A 23,006-nucleotide genomic window follows, 5' to 3' on the forward strand; every position below is an offset into this window, starting at 1 on the left:
AATACCAAATGATTATATTGTTATTTTAGATGTGTTTGTTTGATGTTATTTCAGGATTTGGTTTCTCAACTTCTCGCAGAGTTCTTTGACTTTTACCGGAAATGGTGCACATAATTTTGTGCCAGTTTTGCAGTGGGTTTATACCGTCAGTTAGCACTGCTGTTTCTGATCAAGTGAAAGTCTGTTATTTGTGAGTTTGTGTTTGCTGGGTGAAATACTGCAGGATTATGAACAACATCATGAGATTTAGCTGCAGTTAAATCTTACAGCTTGCATGGAAGATTCCCATCTCACATATATGAGAGATCGTCACGTGTGCACATTCTCCGCATGTGTTTTATTTGTTACTGTTAGCTCTGTTCGGTGTCATTAACAAATGATAATTAATCAGGATCACACTTGCAATCATGCTGTTGTTGTGAATATCAGCACAGCTGTGTGCCACAGGTAATCACATGACTTATTATTCTGAACAACAACAAAAATGTGAGTGATTATTGCTTTTTATACAATTGTTCTAGAAAAAAGCAGTTCATATTGAGAAAGTGAAATTGTAGATGTTGTGAATCCCCGCCAATGAAAATGGATCCATCAACAGTGAGTGGAATGGAGCGACAGAAATCTCCTCTCCCCGCTCAAAGCATACTGTAATGACAGGACTAACTGTTGTATGATAAATATGTTTTAAAATGTCATTCACACTTGATTTGCATAGCAATACAAATGTGCTTGTGTATGTATTTAGACTGTATACAACAGTTAGTTCAGGTCCTCGAATCTGATTGGACGAGAGACGTTCCATAAGCACTGATGTCTCAGTACATCATCACTCGGGACGCTTCACCGTGTGTTTATCACGCTGCTTGTGTTTGTCTTACATTAAAGTGTAAGAGCAGTGCAGATGTGTTAAGAGACATCTGTGTATTTACATGTAACTTTGTGACATGACATATGTTAGCCAGCAGGTGGAGGCAAAATAAAATTTTTGTGTGTAATATGAGCCATTTGTTGATGTTGATGTGAAGTGAGTCAGTCAGTTTTTATATTCAACACTCTATGATCGCTGGTATTACTACTACACTACTAAAGCTAGGAAACAGCTGAGAGACACCGCAGACTGATTAATTACACAAACTCAAGGCACTTACCTCTTACCTGAGTTTCCACATTGGAGAGGACACACTGTTCAAAAAGGCGGAGGAGATTGTAGTTTCTATAGTGAAGACTTTAGTCACCATGTGGAGGAATAACCCCGCTTGGACAGCTAAAATAGGATGAGAAAATAGGATGCATTTCACCAAAATGACATTATTTTCAGAAAGCTGACACACACAACAGCATCTCTGCTTGGGAGTGTTAACAGGTGATGGCACACACTCCATCTCTCTCTCTCTCTCTCTCTCTCTCTCTCTCTCTCTAACACACACACTCTGAAGTGATGTTTTTGAGAGGCTTAGATTTATCATTTGTTTTGAACTAGCAACGGCAGATTCGAATCCGTCGTGTAAGAAAGTAGCTCCATGCACAAATGCTTTTTTTTTGTGACCAATCGTGCTATATGTCCCTAAATCAACACTGCTGTGATTACCTACGACACTCGAATCACAGCATTGCTGATGTAGGCCCACATTGTGTGATATTGCTTAAATATACAGAATATCATGTTCACACACATTATATATTACATGAAGCACAAAAGAAGCAAAACAAGCCACAGAGGTTTGGAGCAACATGATAGTGAATTGATGATTATTTATTTGGGCTCAACTGTTCTATTTTTTTAAAGCAAATGATCTGCAGAAGGTGTGACTTGGACTGGTCCAGTTTAGATGCACAAAGAACATGATTCCTCCCTGCTATTCATTTTTACCTACTGTTCTAGTTTTTGTTGTTTTGAAGTTGCTCTCAAAATCCACATGGCTCAAAAATGTGAAAGTTTACATCTGTTAGAATGATGCTTCCGCTGCACACTGTGGCGCACCTTGCAGTCAAGTCCGTCAGACTGAGATACGATTACACTTACGCATGCAAAGTACCACTTAAGTATTTTTCACTTCAATTCTATCATTTACAGAATTTTAAAACCATTGACAGATCATTCAAATCCTTTCAATCACTTTGACAGATACAAAAAGGCATATGTGCCCTGTTAAAAAAAGCACCGTAAGTGTCATTTTCCCTTAAGATCATCCTAAAGTTTCACTTAAGTTTAAGTATATTGCAGGAAATAAGGGTTAAGTGTTACCTTATGAATTCCCTAAAGTATTAATTTTTTATTAAGGGAACCCTCAAAAACCATTAAGTGTTTCATAAAGCCCTTTGACTACCATTTCCCCAAGTATTTCTTAAGGTTAGGAAAATTCCCCTTAAGTGTAGGTTAAGAGTTAAAAGTTTCTAAAAATTAAGAAATAGATATGTTTATACAACCAATTGAAGAGTATAGTGTGCCTAGGCAAATGTTTTGTGATTGGGAGAACCCAGAAAACCAGAAGTGTGCCCAGTATTATCAGCTCTCTGCATCTTTAGAAACTGAATGAATTGATGAATTAAAATCATACAGCAAGTTCGTTTGTAATATATCATGAATTTTATATATTCTTATAATATATTCTTAATTTGGGATGGCAATCAGTTCTCTGCACAGTTATACAAGCATCTAAACGTCTTGCATCTCTAATCCACCCCAGCTTACACAGTCTTTCAAAGGGGTCTTTCTCAAAAGGGCACTTGCCAGCCACTGTAAAAGCTGAATCCTCCATTAATTGGTCTGCATGTGTAACCTAGGATGTTTACACAGGAAAAATGTGTACACAAAAAGAGTTGGAGTCGATTCAATTCAAGGATTTATCTCGCATACAAATGGAAATCCGGCCGTGTATCCTCCAGAAAATGAGTTGGAAAAAATATGTATGCAGTAAACACAAACTGCTGAAACTCCTGAAAAGTGCCGTGAAACTAACATGTGACAACGGCGTTTAAGTGCTGCTTCAGAAGAGGTCAGACAATAATTTATACATTAATAATGATACTGAGCAATTAACAGTCTTTCAAATAAAAACATATTATAAAGTGAAATTACTTTATGGTTTATAATTGCAGAGAAATGTCGTGTCAATGGTAACAGTAGAATTTTATTATGGTAATTCACTGTAGTAAATCCCTTAACGGTTTCTCTTTCTTATGAGAAGTGTCTAAGCGATTATATGTAACACCCTCATTCCCTCGGGTCAGGGGAAATCACACTTTAAGCGTTATACATAACAGAAACGCTTAAGGGGTTTTAGGCAAACGTCACTGGTCTGTGAAGAAAAGGGGAGAAGACTCCAAGTGTATTCCAGTGGAATAATTCATGGGATATTGTTTATTAAATGGGGTGATCAGATCCCAAGACCACAGTGTCTGTTGTATTTTTACATTGTGAAAATCACAATGTGTCTTGGGTGCATTTACACTTGCCATTTAATGTGCTCAGGTGCTATCTGACTGTGATAATTCTGTGTTAATTCCAGGTGTAAAGTACGCATTACTGTCTGTTATCCTAACATACATTTCCCTCTTGTTCTGTCTCTGTGTGTGTGTGTCAGTGTTTTAGCAGGGCATTGGTATGGGCCAGTAATGAATGGTGAAGGGGCTCCCAGCAGCCTGGACCATTCCTGCTGCCCGCTGCCCGACTGGAGGGAGTTCTGCGAGCTGCACGCGCAAGCTTCTGCCACCGATTTTGCCTACAAGTTCCGCCGCTTCATCAGCGAGAATCCCTGCTACGACTCGCCTGGTGCAGACGCCAGCTTCTCGCAACACTTCGCCCAACACTTTTTAACCTGCTTCTCTGCCACCCTTGAGCAAGTACATGGTGCCGGGTCACCGGGCAACACCTCCACCCCGAAGTATAGCATTGTTCCATTCGTGGGCATCCAGGGCTGCACGTTGCCCTTCACCCACAACCTTTACTGGCATCACAAAGACGTGGGAGTGTCGAGTGAATCGCTGAACAGCATGGACAGCGGAGAGGGCAGAGCCGGTGGACTGGAACAGCAGACACCCACTCGTAAGATGGCTGGTGTCAGTCAGTCGAGGAGTTCAGAGGACGTGTCGCTCAGTCATCGCAAGGCACGCTTCAAGAAGGGCTTCTCTCTTCGCAATATGAGTCTGAGTGTGGTGGATGGGGTAAAGGAGATCTGGCACCGTAGGGCATCTCCGGAACCTGACATCTCGAGCAGCTCCAGGAGATCCAACGGTGCAGAGGCCACGGGGGTGGAGCACTGGAGCCAGAAGCTGCGTCTGCCACGTGGCGCTCAGGGTCACAGGACGGAGCTGCTGGAGATCCAGCGTGAGGGGGTGCTCAGATACATGGTGGCCGATGACACTCACTGCATGGGTGCCGCGCAGTGGCAGAAATGCAGGTTGCTCTTGAGGAAGAGCGCTGCGTTCATGGACACTGGAGAGAAGTTCCTGCTGGAGTTTTACGTACCACCAAAGGTAGAGGAACACTCGCTCAACCCTCTGATGTGTGTGATGTGTCGGTGGGTTAGAGTTGGTAAATAATTATATGCCTCAAATCAAAATTTGGGATCAGCACGGACACATAGTGGGTCAACTCAAAATGAGCCCGAAAGGTACAATAAAGTTGAACTAAAAACAGCAGATTAAAACTAATACCACTAATATACAGGAGGAAACTAATTATGATTCAAATTAGGAAAAAAAGGCAGGTAGGTATCTATATATAAAAAAGAAAAGGCTTGTGTAAAGCGAGGTCTGTAAAAAGATCAAAATGGTTGGATTGAGAGTAGAGTCAGGGTTAAGATTTACTAACAACTAGGGGGTAAAAATAAAGAAAATCAGATTTAATATATCCAAATAAAGATCTAAGTAAAGGTTAGGGTTAAAGGCTTGGGTTAGGTTAGGTTGGGCTGCACATTCTGGTACAGGAGTGGTTAAATAATTGAGTGTATATCCTGCAGATCTCATGGCAGTTTTAGTCCCTAAAGACTCGGCTGATGACTTCCTCTTCCTGAGCAAATTAAAGACCGGAAAAACACAACAGGAATGAGAACTGTATGCTTTAGTTACTACAACATAAACATGTCATCCCAATAAACAGAGTTTGAGCCGAGACCAGCTCCTCCCTGTACATGTGGAACTGATATTATAAAGCATATCATGACTATTAGCAGGATATTCTGAATCCGAAATTAAATGCCACCCAGAAATGATGCACTCAAAAGCACATAGTAGCAGATTGTGGATCAGACGTTATAATAAAGAGTTATTATAGTGAGTAATGTGTATCTTCAGTTAGTCAAGTACTTTCACACACAACATCCTCTTTAAATAAAACCTTCATGATGAAAGCAGCAATTAGACAGACTTCAACCCAAGTGAACAGATGTATCTGTGTAAATGTGTGTAGTAGCTTACATGAAACACAGGGAACACAACAAACACCCTATTACTGTATTCAGAGGTCACTGAACTTCATGGAGATTCAGGGGTCACGCAGTGGTCATGCGATTCACAGGACAGTGTGTGTTTCTATTTGGGCTGTTGATTTAACACGTTCATCAACACATTAGATGAGAACACGTTCTTGCGTTCAAACTCCGCTTACTGGATCACAATTCTGAATGCAGGGATCTCGAGACGTGTTTTTCTAAGTTTCAAACTATTTTTAACTTGACAGAGACCTAAAAATACTGTTTATGATGCGACACAACCAAATTGAAACACTCCAAAAACGTTTGTCGTGTCCTGCCCTTATAATAAATCTCAGACTGATGACGAATTCAATTGCAAAATGGATTACTGCGGACGTGTAACCCGCACACACACACACACAAGATGAGACAGTCACAATGTAAGTCAAAAACTGCATTTATTTGCAGGCAAACAAAAGTACAGCACGGAAAATCCAGAGGGAGAATGGTCAGGGTAGCGTAGGGTCAAAAGCCGGGGAAACAAAGTCGAGTAAGGGGCAAATCCGGGAGAGAGTGGTCAACGAGAGTGGGGAGGTCGAGCCGGAAACAGGATCAGAGTAGACGGGACTAGTGGGAGCAAAAGACAGGGGAACAAGGGGAGCTGGCAAGCTAAGAGGAGGACAAGAGGAGATCAAAACTAGACGAGACTAGCGGGGGGCAAAGACACGGGAAACTAAATACAATAACCAACCACCGTGAGACGAAAGGGTAGTGATATATATTGGGGCGAGTGCAGGTGTAAACCATGACAGGTGATGAGACGAGTGCAGGTGAAACTAATGTGCAGGAGTGCAGATGATGCGAGTGCAGGTGGTCATAATGTTCTGGGGGATTGGAAACACGTGAGAAACTCGAGGAAGGGAGATTGCCTACGAGCATGTGAGCGAGTAGGAGCAAAGTGGGCGTGAGGGCTCGAGCGAGCAAAAAGAGCGTGAAAAGCTCGAGGGGGCGGAGCGAGGGAGTGAGGTCGAGGGAGTGAGTGTGTGTGCGATGAAGCGGGGATGGGGCAGAGGAGCAGGGTTCATGACAGGACGGTAAGCCAATGATAGACTTATGCTCTATAATATGGAAATAAACAATATATTGCATTCTAAAGACACTTTTTGCATTGTCTTATCAACTTTTTACTGGTCTGCACAATAATGGAATGCATTTTAATTATGGAATAATAAAAAAAAAATGTATTTATAATTATTTAAATAGAACTGTAATTATATAATAATTATATATTTATATATACGATTAATGTGATTAATCAGCATATGTAATTAATTTGATAAAACATATAATCGATTGACAGCCCTAGTTTATATTAATGGTATTGATGTTTTTGATATGTTTAGTCATCCAAACCCAAAGTGAGTGTTCCTCTGTCTGCCATTGTGGAGGTGAGGACCACGATGCCACTAGAGATGCCTGATAAAGACAACACGTTTGTGCTCAAGGTACTTTATTTTATACAACTCATGAGGAGTTGCTACATGTTCAGTGAATTCAGAAAGTATTCAGACCCCTTCATTTTTCTTCCACATTTGGTGATGTTGCAGCCTTATGCTATAATGTAGTGGTCGTCCGATATGGGTTTTTCAGATATAATGCTGATATTAAAGGAATATAACACAGAATTTAATCTTGGTAAATAAGATGTAAACAACATTGCTGAAACTGAACAAACATTTATTGCACATTATATTTAGATAATATTGTCTCAGAAACTTCAAAAAATACCACTAAAGAACTTTTGGAACACAAAAAGTAAAAAACTAAATGTCAACAGTTCATGTTGTAGTTAGTATTACTGGGACTCTTTTTAGTATTCCCAGTTTAACAGTGGCTAGTTGTAATGCAGGAAGCAAAGTTTCTCTGCAATTTCTCCAGTAAGCTTGCTCCTCTTCATGTCATCAATGGCCCCAACCTCACTGAATACACACTCACTTGGAACAGTGGAGGGTGGAGGACAGAGATATTTATTTGCCAAAGGTGCAAGAAGACTTCGTCATGCTCGATTTTGTTTCCACCATTCCAGTGACAGACCAGTCTTTCTGTCAATTAGTGGCTACTGGAGGTAATGGTCCAGCTCATCAGAGATGTTTACTCTGCCTTCAGCAAAAGTTCCATGATGAGCTGCAAGAATGTCTGCACAAATCTGATCAACCAGACAAGTGGGTTCCTCTACCTCTCTTCTTACTTGTTTAGGACTTGTTGATCCTTGGTCTCCTTCATGTGCGGTGGTGGTCTGTGGTTGTTCTGAGGTAGTTGTTTGACTTATTCAGTGTGTCTGTTGCTGTTAAGACATGGCCCTTTTAATGAGGATCCAGCAGTGTTGCCATCACCAAACATTTCTTGTCCTCAATTTTTGCAAATTGCTTTTCCAAGTTCTGCAACATTGCTGCAGTGTTTTGATTCCTCTGGCTGTGGGACCCCTACTTGAAGCAACATCTTAAGCACTACAACACTTGGAATAATGCAAGAAGCAGAGGCCTCTGCTTTCCTCATTTCAAGAGTCACTTCTTCGATTGGGCCCAGCGTTTCTAACAGATTTGAAATTATATCCCATTGCTCTGCAGTAAGGCATGTCATTTTCCCATGTCCCCCACATACAAATTCAGGGCTCGCTTCTGCCCCAACATCCACTGTAACGTGTGTGAGAACAGTCAGTGTAACTTTTAATGTCAAACAAACTTAATACAACATAAAACAATAGATGAACACACAAAGCACGGCCATGTGCGTCTCTCTCTCTCTCTCTCTTGAACTGGTGTCTCCAGCTGCCCCTTATCTCGCTCTCCCGCTGATCATCTGATTCAGCGCCGGCCGTGCACCTTCACGGCCCGGCCACACCTTCCTCCTTGTCACAATGTGCAAAGTTATTCCAGCATGTAGGAACAGCTTGAATGATGCCATGCTTGGGAAGACCAAGATGTTCTTGTGTTGCTCTCAGACACTGTTTTGCTTGCACGGAGTGATTTGAAGTGTGCTGCACATGTCCTCAACTTGGCAATGATGTCCCCAACTGCTAAATGGCACTGTATGAGCACTGTAGCTGAAGTCTGGCATTTCAGATAGTCTCATGCCTTTCACAATGTTAGCACCACCATCCCTGAGCACAAGCACTACCCTTTCACATTTGATACTCCACTGTGTCATCATGTCTAGGAACATCTCACTTATGTAATCTCCGGTATAGGAGCCAGACATGGCCTTAACATTCAAGAAGACTTGTTTTCTTTGCCAGTTACTGTCAATAAAATGACATGTGAAACCCATCAATGATTCTGCCTCCCTGGACCAACAGTCTGTTGTGAAAGCCAGACCGGTGGCAGCATTCTCAAGGGGCAATACGTGTTTTGATCTTGTCTGTGACTTTTGTGTGGACACTTTCAAGCATGTCTGTGCGGTAGTATTTCTCATTCTTCAGGTTACACCTCGGATCAGCTACAGCCATCAACTGCTTGAAGCCAACATCTGAAACCATTGTAAACGGCATTAACGAGGATGTTGTGGTCTCCTCCACCTTGAATCTGCAACTTCTGTCTTGACGTAACTTTCTTGATCCAGTCGTGCATGTTATTGTTTATCCACTGGGAAGCAGCGCCATGTTTACAAGTTTGCTGTCCGAAATGATGTACATTAAGATTTGCGATATGTTGGTGAGGAAAAATATATAAATGAGTTGTCTGATGTAATTGAAAATCTGTGTCCCCGCAGGAGCACTTGTGCATATGTACAAACAAGCTTGTGTGCTACCGCTAAGCTACTGACAAAAGCTGTTGAATTAGCCGGTCCATCGTTATGCTCATGTGACGTCACAATACTAACTGTTGTTTGTCGTTTTACCTGTTTGTCAGATGGCCCCTTCATGGTGTTCTGGACCAGGTTTTCATTAAGGATATATCTGTATTTTGCTATATTCAGCTTTTCTTTCATCCCTGACCAGTCCTCCAGTCCCTGCTGCTGAAAAACACCCCCACAGCATGATGCTGCCACCACCAGGCTTCACTGTTGGGATGGTATTAGCCAGGTGATGAGTGGTGCCTGGATTCCTCCAGACATGACTTGGAATTGAGGGCAAACAGTTCAATCTTCATTTCATCAGACCAGAGAATCTTGTTTCTCACAGTCTGAGAGTCCTTTAGGTGCTTTTTTTTATCTGTCTTGCACTGAGGAGAGGCTTCCATCGGTCCATAAAGCCCAGATTGGTGGAGTGTTGCAGTGATGGTTGTCCTCCTGCAAGTTTCTCCCATCTCAACACATGATCTCTGGAGCTCAACCAGAGTGACCATCAGGTTCTTGGTCTCTTACCAAGGCCCTTCTTCCCCGATTGCTCAGTTGGCCAGGCCTCCAGCTCTTGAAGAAGTTGTTCCAAACTTCTTCTATTTCAGAATTATGGAGGCCACTGTGCTCTTAAGAACCTTCAAGGCAGCTGAATTCGTTTTTTTTGTAGCCTTCCCCAGATCTGTGCCTCAGTACAATCCTGTCTCTGACTTCAGGCAGTTCCTTTGACCTCATAGCTTGGTTTTCGCTCTTATATGCATTTTCAGCTGTGAGACCTTATATAGACAGGTGTGTGTCTTTCCAAATCATGTCCAATCAATTGACTTTATCACAGGTGGACTCAAATCAAAGTGTAGAAACATCTCAGAGATGATCCAGAGAAATGGGATGCATCTGAGCTCAATTTCACGTGTCATAGTAAAGGGTCTGAATACTTATGTCAATGTGATATTTCAGTTTTTTTATTTTTAAAGTTGTCAAAAATCTGGTTTTAGCTTTGTCATGATGGGGTATGGAGTGGAGATTGATGTGAAAACAAATATAATTTAAAGCATTTTAGCATAAGACTGCAAAATACAGTAACAAAATGGATCTGAATACTTTCCGAATGCACTGTGTGTGTGTGTGTGTGTGTGTGTGTGTGTGTGTGTGTGTGTGTTTATATATATATATATATATATATATATATATATATATACACACACATACATACAGGGTTGGGGAGTAACTAAATACAAGTAATATGATTACATATTTAAAATACAAAATATAAGTAACTGTTGTAACACTACAGTTACAGTTACAATTGAAATAATTGGTAATCAGATTACAGTTACATTCAAAAAGTATTTATATTACTGAAGAGATTACTTTTTATTGTCATTTGTTTCATTTAATATTTAGTCCTTTCAGATGGAGAACTGGTGTACTTGAGTCAGGTTTGTAGGCCTCCTTGCTCACACACACTTTTTCAGTTCTGCCCACAAATTTTCTATTGGATTGAGGTCAGGACTTTGTGATGGCCACTCCACTCTCTTTGGAGGTATGCTTGGGGTCAATGTCCATTTGGAAGACCCATTTGTGACTGAGCTTTAACTTACTGGCTGATGTCTTGAGATGTTGCTTCAATATATCCACATCATTTTCCTTCTTCATGATGACATCTATTTTGTGAAGTGCAGCAGTCCCTCCTGCAGCAAAGCACCCCCACAACATGATGCTGCACCCCCATGCTTCACGGTTGGGATGCTGTTCTTCGGCTTGCAAGCCTCACCCGTTTTCCTCCAAACATAACGATGGTCATTATGGCCAAACAGTTAAATTCTTGTTTCATCAGACCAGAGGAGAGATCTTTATCACCATGTGCACTTGCACACTCTAGTCTGGCCTTTTTATGGCGGTTTTGGAGCAGTGGCTTCATCCACACTGAGCAGCCTTTCAGGTTATGTCGATATAGGACTTGTTTTGCTGTGGATATAGATACTTGTTTCCTCCAGCATCTTCACAAGGTCCTTTGCTGTTGTTCTGGGATTGATTTGCACTATTCACACCAAACTACGTTCATCTCTAGGAGACAGAATGCATCTCCTTCCAGAGCGGTATGATGACTGCGTGGTCGCATGGTCTTTATACTTGTGTACTATTGTTTGTACAGATGAACGTGGCACCTTCAGTTATTTGGAAATTGCTCCCAGGAATGAACCAGACTTGTGGAGGTCCACAAGGTTTTTTCTGAGGTCTTGGCTTATTTCTTTTGATTTTCCCATGATGTCATGCAAAGAGGCACGGAGTTTGAAGGTAAAATTCATCCACAGGTACACCTCCAGCTCAGTACACCTCCTATCAGAAGATAATTGGCTAATTGTCTAAAGGCTTGTCATCATTTTCTGGAATTTACCAAGCTGCTTAAAGGCACAGTTAACTTAGTGTATGTAAACTTCTGACCCACTGGAATTGTGATGTAGTCAATATATTTTCATATATTTATATTCTGGTTTCATTACAAGTTAAGCTCAATCGACAGCATTTGTGGCAATACCTTACAAAAATTGAGAGTTCACATACAATTTGCCACAGATAATTTTCACATGCAAATCAGTTTTGTTGCAAATTGTCCATTGTTTCCAAAAGTTTGCTGCAGGTTCACCACTACAGAGAAAGAGCTGCAAACTTCTGGAAAACATTTGTGGTGAATCACAAGCTCCATTGCATGTGAAAATAATGAGTAGCAAATTTACAAAAATATCACAAAAATGATCCCTTGGGCCCACCACCCATTGGAGAAACCGCAGGAGTCGGGTGCGCTGCCATATGGGTGGCAGTGAAGGCCGTGGGCCTCGACGGACCAGACCAGGGCAGCAAAGGCTAGTTCTGGGGACATGGAATGTCACCTCACAGGGGGGGAAGGAGCCGGAACTGGTGAGGGAGGTGGAGCGTTACCAGTTCGATCTGGTGGGGCTTACATCGACACACAGTTTTGGCTCTGGATCCGTACTCCTGGATAGGGGATGGACTCTATTCTTCTCTGAAGTTTCCCAAGGTGTGAGGCGATGGGCGGGTGTGGGGATACTCACGAGCCCCCAGCTGAGCGCCACTACGTTGGAGTTTACCCCGGTGGATGAAAGGGTCGCTTCCTACGCCTACGGGTTGTGGGGGGGAAAACTCTGACTGTTGTCTGTGCATATGCACCGAACAGCAGTTCAGAGTATTCGGCCTTCTTGGAGACCCTGAATGGAGTCCTGAATAGGGCCCCAGTAGGGGACTCCATAGTGATGCTGGGTGACTTCAATGCACACATGGGAAATGACAGGGACACCTGGAAAGGCGTGATTGGGAGGAACGGCCTCCCTGATCTGAACTCAAGTGGATGTTTGTTATTAGACTTCTGTGCTAGTCATGGATTATCTATAACAAACACCATGTTCGAACATAAGGATGCTCATAAGTGTACGTGGTACCAGAGCACCCTAGGCCGAAGGTCGATGATCAATTTTGTAATCGTGTCGTCGGATCTGAGGCCATATGTTTTGGACACTCGGCTGAAGAGAGGGGCAGAGCTGTCAACCGATCACCATCTGGTGGTGAGTTGGGTCAGGGGGTGGGGAAAGAATCTGGACAGACCTGGGAAGCCCAAGCGAGTAGTGCGGGTGAAATTGGAACGTTTGGAGGAGGTCCCTGTCCACGAGATCTTCAACTCACACCTCCGGTGGAGTTTTTCAGGCATCCCTGCGGAGGTTGGGGACATTGAACCGGATTGGGCAATGTTCAAAGCTTCCATTGCCAAAGCCACGGTGGAGAGCTGCGGCCTCAAGGTTTTAGGTGCCGCAAGGGGTGGTAACCCTCGAACACCGTGGTGGACACTGGTGGTCAGGGAAGCCGTCCGACTGAAGAAAGAGGCCTTCTGGGCTTTGTTGTCCCGGAGGTCTCCGGAGGCAGTTAGGAGCAAGGTACCGACAGTTCGGAGCAAGGTACCGACAGGCCCGAAGGGCTGCGGCCTCGGCCGTGAGGGAGGCAAAGCAGTGGGTGTGGGAAAAGTTCGGAGAAGCCATGGAGAAGGACTTTCGGTCTGCACCAAAGTGCTTCTGGAAAACCATCCGCCACCTTAGGAGGGGGAAACGGGGAACCATCCAAGCTGTATACAGCAAAGATGGGACGCTGTTGACCTCAACCGAGGAGGTTATTGGGCGGTGGAAGGAACACTTTGAAGAACTCCTATATCCCAACATGCCCTCTATGCTAGAGGCAGAGCCAGAGGCTGATGGGGGATCAGATTCTATTTCCCTGGGGGAGGTCACTGAGGTAGTCAAGCAACTCTGCAGTGGCAAAGCCCCAGGAATTGATGAGATCCGACCAGAAATGCTGAAAGCTTTGGATGTGGAGGGGGTGTCATGGATGACACGCCTCTTCAGCATTGCGTGGAAATCTGGGACAGTGCCTAAGGAGTGGCAGAACGGGGTGGTGGTTCCCCTCTTCAAAAAGGGTGATCAAAGAGTGTGTGCCAACTACAGGGGTATCACACTTCTCAGCCTCCCTGGTAAAGTTTACTCCAAGGTGCTGGAGAGGAGGATTGTCGAACCTCGGATTGAAGAGGAACAATGCGGTTTTCGTTCTGGCCGTGGAACGACGGACCAGATCTTTACTCTCGCAAGGATCCTGGAGGGGATCTGGGAGTATGCCCATCTGGTCTACATGTGTTTTGTGGATCTGGAGAAGGCGTATGACCGGGTCCCCCGGGAGAGACTATGGGAGGTGCTGCGGGAGTACGGGGTGGGGGGGTCCCTGCTTAGGGCGATCCAATCCCTGTACGTCCAAAGTGAGAGCTGTGTCCGGGTCCTCGGCACAAAGTAGAGTTCATTCCGTGGGGGTTGGTCTCCGCCAAGGCTGCGCTTTGTCACCAATCCTGTTTGTGATATTCATGGACGGGATATCGAGGCGTAGTCGGGGTGGGGAAGGTGTGCGGTTCAGTGGGCTGGGGATCTCATCGCTGCTTTATGCAGATGATGTAGTCTTCGTGTCATCATCGGTCCGTGACCTTCAGGTCTCACTGGATCGCTTGGCAGTCGAGTGTGAAGCAGCTAGGATGAGGATTAGCACCTCTAAATCTGAGGCCATGGTTCTCAGCAGGAAACCGATGGAGTGCGTACTCCAGGTAGGGAAGGAGGTATTGCCCCAAGTGAAGGAGTTCAAGTACCTCGGGGTCTTGTTCACGAGTGAGGGGACAATGGAGCGGGAGGTTGGCCGGAGAATCGGGGCAGCGGGGGCGGTATTGCACTCGCTCTATCGCACCGTTGTCACGAAAAGAGAGCTGAGCCGAAATGCAAAGCTCTTGATCTACCAGTCAGTTTTTGTTCCTGCCCTCACCTATGGTCATGAAGGCTGGGTCATGACCGAAAGAACTAGGTCACGAGTACAAGCGGCCGAACTGGGCTTCCTCAGAAGGGTGGCGGGCTTCTCCCTTAGTGATAGGGTGAGGAGCTCAGTCATCCGTGAGGAGCTCGGAGTAGAGCCGCTGCTCCTTTGCGTCGAAAGGAGTCAGTTGAGGTGGTTTGGGCATCTGGTAAGGATGCCCCCTGGCCGCCTCCCTAGGGAGGTGTTTCAGACACGTCCAGCTGGGAGGAGGCCTCGGGGAAGACCCAGGATTAGGTGGAGAGATTACATCTCCACACTGGCCTGGGAACGCCTCGGGGTCCCCCAGTCAGAGCTGGTTAATGTTGCTCGGGATAGGGAAGTTTGGGGTCCCCTGCTGGAGCAGCTGCCGACTTCGGATAAACGGTTGAAGATGGATGGATGGATCACAAAAATGTATTTAGACTCGTCCCTTTAATGTGATACAATATCTTACTAACCACATCTGTGTAAAGTTATAGTCAAGTTTACAACTTTGTTACCATTATGATGTAATGTAAAAAAAAACGACTGCACAAACTATAATTTTAACAACTCTACAGCTCAAATAATACACAAGTTTTAACAGTAGAATTAATGCAAGTGCTTTTATAAAATGATGACCTTACAAAAAAAATCTAAACTAGCCGTAAATTTGCAGCTCGTTATTTTCACATGCAAATGAGCTTATGATTCGCTGCAAATGTTTGCCAGAAATTTGCAGCTCTTCACCGGTAGTGGAGAACCTCCGGTAACCCTTTGGCAACAGTGGACAATTTTCTGCAAATTTGCTGCAAAGCTCATTTGCATGTGAACATTATCTGTGGCGAATTTGAAAATGAACTCTCAATTTTTGTAAGGGTAAGCTTCAAATTTCTGTTTAAAACCTCCACAAATTGGCCCCATTGACTTCCATTGGAAGTGTCTCACTGGAACACAAATTTGTGCTTTTATTAAAGAAAATGAGGAACGAGTCCAAATTAATGTTTGTGTTAATCAACATTATGACACAAATGCTGTCGACTGAGATTAACTTGTGTTGAACCCAGAATGTTTCTTTAAGATGGTTGTTCTCACCTGTTCTGTCACAGTGTCATAGACAGCAGGACAAAATAAACAATGAAAAATCAAAATAACAAATGTAGATAACCATATTATCATGTATACTGTTGTTAAGATTTAGTTGTTGACGGCGAAGGCCATGTGTACACTTGGTAGAAGCTTATCGAATTTGACTCATCGACCATTGAAATTCAATTGTAGAACTATGTAAAGTCAATGTCAAATCTGGTTCCTGAAGCAAAACTAGTTGAGCACTGAACTAAGAGACTATTTATTGAGAGAAATGGAGAATAATTTGTGTTAGCTAGTTGATATAAAACAGTCCTTTTAAAGTTGTATAAATTAGTGGTTTTGTGTATTGCAGGTAGAAAATGGTGCTGAATACATCTTGGAGACCATTGACTCACTGCAGAAGAACTCGTGGGTAGCTGATATCCAGGACTGTATAGACCCGGGGTAAACTGAGCCATCAACATCTGCCCTGCCCTGAAACAGACTTTGTTAGGAACTGTTTATGGTCAAATGTACAGTACTGTGCAAAAGTCTTTGGCACATAAGATGTTTCACAAAAGCATTTGTCTTAAGATGGTTATTTATATATTCAGCTTTAGTGTCAATAGGAAATATAAAATTTAGACTTTTACTTTTGCAAACAGATTAGAATAGAAGAACACGGAGCCCTGCAACAGATGCCATGACCCCCACAAAGCCCCCCACTGAACATCGTGTCAGTCTGAGGTTACATAAAGAGACAGAAGCAGTTGAGACTAAACAGATAGAAGAACTGTGGAGAATTCTTCCAGAAGCTTGAAATATCTGATCTGCCAACATCCAAGAGAAACTGTGTCCAGGTGTATCTAGGAGAGTTGGGGCTGTTTTAAAGGCAAAGGTCGTCCCACCAAATATTGATTTAGCTTTTTTATGTTTACTGGAATTTGTATGACGTTAATTGATCAATGAAAACTATTTATGTCATTATTTTTTAAGAAATCCTCACTATGCAATAAAGTGCATAAAGGTTTTGCACAGTACTGTATTTTGGTCGATTTACTGCTTTTATTGCATTTATTCAACCTGCCGTTATTTTGCTTTCACCATAACTTCATCAAAACCCTCATGTCATGTCAGCAAATCCATCTTTCTGTTTGGATAAAGAAGCTTGGGCTGCTCCCCTGACTCTCTTCCTGTCTGTTTTGGGAAATATAGAATCTGCATTTTACATCAATTGTGGTTAAATATTGTTATTGATTGGCAGATCTGAGTTATTATGTGTCCTTAGATGTTTTTACAAATGTTCAGCGTTTGCTCCACAATGTTTAAATGTTTGTGTTGTGTTTAAATGTTTACAGGGACAGTGGAGACGATATTGAGCTCTCGTCATGTGTTCACAGTCAAGCGCTCAAAGACTTCTCACTGGTGTCATCATGTAGCTGTGAGCAGCTCTGTGACGGTACGTCATGATCGATAGACGACACACAAGTCGTATTCTGTTTACAGATGCCTAGATTAAATAGATGATATCTATTTGGTATATTAATACTTCGTTTTGAGGCATAAATTAATTTTATTGGACTTTTTGCACCGACAGCTCGTCAGACACTTACGTTTCTAAATATTGACATTAATGTGGCCAAAATAAAAAAAAAGTCAAACATCAAAAGTGTTAAATTGTTTCCTTCCATGTTTCCCGTTTACCGGTAGGAGAGGCCACGCCGTTGCTATGGTGATCACTATGAACCGTCATGAGTTCAGCAGAGACTCTGTATTCTGAACACACACATTCACTCCTGTATATAAATGCAGTTGTCCTTCTAGTGTGCACGTGGACTGAATGTGTTAGTGTACTGTAATGTTAGTTATTTATTATGCGTTTTTTGTTCAGAGACACGGCGTCCGTCGGAGCGCTTGCAGTGCAGTAATGCAGCTGATCACTCTGCAGCTTACTGTCAAGAGATACCAGTTACACAACATCCTTCACACGTGCGCTTAGAACGATTCCTGCAGTCGCCCGATGCCCACAACACTAACACAACTGCAGGTACACACACACACACACTGAGCGTTGTGTCACACACACACTATCTGTCTGTTAGTTTACTCTGTTCTCATTGCTCATGTCATTCAGGAAGTCCAGCTGAAGCTCAGAGAGAAGCAGAAGCTGATGTCAGTTTGGCGGGTTACCCGTGGTTTCATGGGACACTGACACGTGTTCGTGCAGCGCAACTCGTTCTAGCCGGTGGCACTCACAGTCACGGCCTGTTTGTGATCCGTCAGAGTGAGACGCGGCCTGGAGAATATGTGCTCACATTTAACTTCCAGGGCAAAGCAAAGGTGACACACTTCAATCTGTCTTTATTTGATTTTGTTGTTTATTTGTCTTTTATTTTGCCAAAACAAAGAGAACAATGGACATTGATGGTGCTTGCATAAATGAACTGACACTCAGGGGGGTGGGAAAAAAGTTACAGTACATATCAGAATACCTAAAACATGATCAAAACAGCAGATTAACAGGAGACACATTGAATGTATTCATGTTTTACATCCCCTCAACTTATCCCATACCTACAACTTAAGCCCCATTCACGCATGCCTTCGACTTGATCACTTTGTCACTTGTCCCTGTACTGTGAAGTCGCTAGTGGTCATTCCTACTGCTGTCGCGCTAACGTTATTGTTGGACTGCATGTCTGGACATGTCTCTTGAAAATTCGCACTCAAAGAAACTTTAACTTTTATTCCTCTCCTGCACTTGAATATATCGTTGCATGTGTGCATGGGGCTTAATAGATGATTATTCCTTGCAGGCACATTAAACATCATGTATTACATTGCAACATAACTATAAAGCTTAAATATAAGTTTAAAAACAATTTGTTTTCAGACAGAGTCCCCACTGAACATTGAGTCAGTCTGAGATTATATAAAGAGACAGGAGTAATTGAGACTAAACAGATAGAAGAACAGGGAGCCCTGCAACAGATGTCATGACCCCCACAGAGACCCCCTGTGGCAGGGCAGAGGGCGGGGCCGGGTCGTGATCCTACACACCCGGTCCCATATCAGGCTAATCAAGCCTTTGAGAGGGATAAAGGTCGACTGCAGAGGATCGTGCGGGAGAGAGAGAAAGTTTACGGACATGTCCTTCATGTGTGTGTGTGTTTGTCTTTTAAGTTGGTCATTAAAACTATTATTTATATTATCAAGCCGGTTCTCGCCTCCTCCTTTCCATTGATCACTTTACACTGGTGCAGGAAACCCGGGAAGGAGGAGGGATACGCTGTAATAGAGTTCTCGCCACTACCGTCCACCCCAACGGAGCTGCCGCGGCCATCTGCCGGGGGACGAGGAGCCCAGCCGCCTGAAAGAGGACGATGGCCGCCGACCGCGAGGGGAGAAGGGGCTCCTAACCGTCCACCTGGAGCGGTCCGGGCCGCTTCCAGGGCCGGAGGAGTCCCCTACCAGCCGCTGAAACGTGGCAGGGTTTGAGACCGCCGACCGAGAGTGAGGAGGGGCTCGCTGCCGACCGCCTGGAGCGGGAGAACCGCTGCCAGGGGCGGGGGAGATCCCTTCTGATCCCTGAGAAAGCGCCGGAGCGTTCCGTCCGCCAGGGGCTGGAGGACTGCCTCGGATCCGCCCGGAGAGGTGCGGCTGTCGTCCGATAGGAACGACAGAGTGGCCGAGGAACAAGCTGTGGAGTATCGGAGAACCGGCGAGTAAGATTCTTTTTTTTTTTCAACTCTCTCTCTCTCTCTCTCATGCTTTGCGTTGGCCTTTTCCCTCTCTTTAAAATTTTACAGTGTTTATTTGGGGGGTACTACACTGTTACAGGAAGTACCCCCCAGTTTAATTATTTCAGTTTCCCTCCCCTTGTCCCCTCCCTCGTCCAGGTAGATGGGGATAACCTGCCAGCAGACGGGGCTTAGGGCACGCCTTCCCCCAGGGAAAGACGGGGGTACGTCATGCTGGGGGCATGTTGCTTGTTACAGTCTTTGAGGCATCTGTTGGCTTATTCATTAAATAATGAATAATTGTGTGTCTGATTGGTCCAGATGCAACAACATCAATATGCACTAGACGAAGAGCTTTGACCATTATCATGCATCTTGCCGCACTTTTAAAAGACACAATGAGACACTCATTCTGTGTCTTGCTGTTTTGGACCATTTTTGCACCCATCTGGGCTATTTATTGGTAACTAACATTATTGATAAAAAAATAAAAATAAAAACTTATGTGTACTCACACATACACACCGAAGCAACATTTAACCCCCCCTAATATTCCTCCCCAATCACCAACCCCACTATAACCCAGAACGAACACCTCTGTGGTCACATAAAATAGTACACACACACAAAAAACCCCACATAATAAACATACTTAATTAAACTAGACCTCTCACTTCCCATCCCTTCCCTGAGAGTTCCCCAAATCTGCTAAATAATTACCCCATTTTCTGACAAACAAGTCCCCAAACCCCAGCCTTTTACTTGCCACCTCCTCGAAAGCTGCCACCCTCACCATCTCTGGACACCACTCCGGAAATGATGGCGCTCCGTCTGACTTCCAACCCCTTAAAATAGTTTGTTTGCCAATCATAATACTGGTCGGAACCCAATTAATTTATATGTTTGTCCCACAAATTTATGACCGCCCCATCGGCCAAATATAGTACAGAGCAGGTGGTGCAGCTGTAAATAACTAAAAATCTGAGATCTGTTAATCCCAAAATGTTGAACCTAATTTTTAAAGGATGTCAACACTCCGCTCTCATATAGGTCACCGAGTATAGTAACCCCCCTCACAATCCACTCTGACCAGCAGAAAGGGGACTTATTCATACGTAATTTAGGGTTCAGCCATATGCTCGAAGCAACATTTAAATAAACACACTGGACACTTTTGTCCATACCGAGTGCAAATGCGAGATAACGGGGTGTGACTTCTGCTATTAGTTTGATTGAAAGGCTTTGAAATGGCAAAATAGGGGCCACAACTTCCTGTTCAATACAAAACCAGGGAGGGGCTCTCTCAAGTGGATACGAACAATGAGCCAAATGTCTGAGACCGAATGCATAACAATAAAACAAAATCTTGGGTAGGCCAAGCACACCTTTGTCAATCAGCCCATGTAATTTATTCAAATGTAATCTGGGACGTTTAGCATTTCAAATGAAGGACTTTGCTATGCTATCAAATTGATTGAAATAAGAAAGGGGACATCTACAGGGAGAGAATGTAGCAGATAGTTGAATTTAACAACATTAATCTTCCCAATCATAGATAAATGTAATGAAGCCCACCTGCCCACATCACTCAAACCTTTTTATTAAGGGGTTAAAATGAACTCTAACTAAATCACACAAATTTGCTGGGAATAAAATACTCAAATACTTAATGCCATTTTTGGGCCACTGGAAGGCACCTGGCTGAAAAGCTGTTACTGGGCAGTACGCTGTCAGAGCCAAAGCTTTGTATTTACACCAATTGACTCTGTTTTCTGAGAACTTATTAATAATTTTTGGAGGCAAGGCATAGATCTAGTAGGGTTGGAGACGAAAAATAAAATATAATCTGCGTAATGCAATAGTTTATACGCCACACCTCACGCCACCACCCCTTTCTTTAAAAGCATTATTAATATCAATGACTGAGTTCAATATTTCCCCACCAGCAGATTCAGAGGGAATGGTAGAAAAAGACTCTCTTGGCTTTATATATCTAGCTTAAAATAAAAGCTTCCCTGTATTCTCCACCGAGAAAGTATGACTGTCTTTCCCTGAATAGCCAAAACTTCACACTGAAAGGCACCTTTACTGCAACGAGAGCTTCAACTTTTTTGATTTTGGTCTTTCTCAATTCAAGTAGATAGGAGCTGCACTCTCATGCTGCTTGTTTACATTAAATCGATCTTCCCGGAAGCGTCCCAAAGATGTCCACCGAGTGGACCGACTCAACAGTGCAGTCATGTGGTGACAAGAGGATGTACAGTTATACAGAATATACACATCTGGCTTGAACCACAGCAGTGAGGATTTATATATAAACATCCATATCAAATGAAATTCGGATAATTCAACACAATAGGTATATATACTGTATGTGCTTCATTTTGGACATAAAGATTACAAAGGATATCATGTTTTGGTTAAATTGTCATTACTGCAACGCATCCAGCTTCAAAATTAGGACTTTTAAATGCCTCTGTAAAATGAAGCAATAATTTGGGCTAATTTGTAATTGATTTTATTGTTTGGTCACCTCGACACACTGTATCATTACTGCAACATTTGTAGAATTGTTTTGGTAATGAGAAACTATTATTTTTTCAGTATTTTAGCTTAAAGTTGTCTTTTAGCTCCAATATGAATGCATTTTAATATCATTAACCCATTATGCTGTTATGGAAGTTAAAAGAGAGAGGAGTGCTGCTGAAGTTAGTTTGGCAATATTAAGAAAGATTAGCATATTGGCCAAAACAACGGTTTGATATGTTACCTTTTACATTTCATGTAAATTGTTTGTACCTCATAATTGTTTTTCTTTATACAGTATATTTGGCTGAAAAGCCTATATGCTGTTTACGTGACAACTTACCCCACAAAGTGTGCAAACATGTGCTGCTATTGGAGCAGTTTGTCACGTAAGTTTGAGCTTTTTCCTGAGCACAACGGTATAACTTTTAATAATAGCTTAATGGGTATTTTGTAGTCAGAACTTTAAAGTATGTGGCAATGCAGAAGTTGACTCAAATGTTGTCCTGGCAGATTCTCCAAAACAGCAATCAAAGCACAGTCGAGTCAAAGATTTCTTGGAGACGCAAAGTTCTGATTCCAAAAATACTTTTATTAGAGTAACAAAGTCGAGGAGGTCCATAGAGCATCTAAAATTACACTTGCATGCATATTTTAAACAGTTTCTGTTCTCCTCATCTCTTTTGGCGATGGCCTCCACATCCAATAAGTAAGGATGAGAGCAGGCTTCACTCAGTGTATATAATGAATTTTAAGAGTGCTGGCCTAAAAGATAACATATAAAATAGACAAAGTGGCCGCACTACGCATATATACTCAACATCCAATAAACATCATCTGATGTCCCCTTAGTTTCGTCACCACAGTCTTCATTCTAGCTGGTCATTCTGACCCAACTTGCTTCTATGGTGGCAAAATCATGACTATTATATATGCATAAAATCAATTCATTTGGTTACATATTTTATATTGACCAACAATCATTATATCTGCATTAATGTAAAAGTATATTGATTGATTTCCATTACAGTCACTGGTTACACAAAATGTCCCT

General features: G+C 42.9%; 1 protein-coding gene across 1 annotated transcript in view; it reads left to right on the plus strand.

Moving 5' to 3' along the window:
- The window catches only part of LOC127631916 (SH2B adapter protein 2-like), a 33,013-nt gene that overhangs the window by 7,217 nt on the left and 2,790 nt on the right, over positions 1 to 23,006 (plus strand). The window contains exons 2-7 of the mRNA XM_052110323.1: positions 3,585 to 4,476; positions 6,818 to 6,919; positions 16,060 to 16,151; positions 17,045 to 17,145; positions 17,578 to 17,733; positions 17,821 to 18,026. Of these exons, the coding sequence (XP_051966283.1) occupies positions 3,616 to 4,476; positions 6,818 to 6,919; positions 16,060 to 16,151; positions 17,045 to 17,145; positions 17,578 to 17,733; positions 17,821 to 18,026 (1,518 nt within the window). The 5' untranslated portion in view covers positions 3,585 to 3,615. The remainder of the gene's footprint in view (positions 1 to 3,584; positions 4,477 to 6,817; positions 6,920 to 16,059; positions 16,152 to 17,044; positions 17,146 to 17,577; positions 17,734 to 17,820; positions 18,027 to 23,006) is intronic.

Source organism: Xyrauchen texanus, chromosome 38 (genome assembly GCF_025860055.1).
Source record: "Xyrauchen texanus isolate HMW12.3.18 chromosome 38, RBS_HiC_50CHRs, whole genome shotgun sequence".
NCBI classification, from domain to species: Eukaryota; Metazoa; Chordata; class Actinopteri; order Cypriniformes; family Catostomidae; genus Xyrauchen; species Xyrauchen texanus.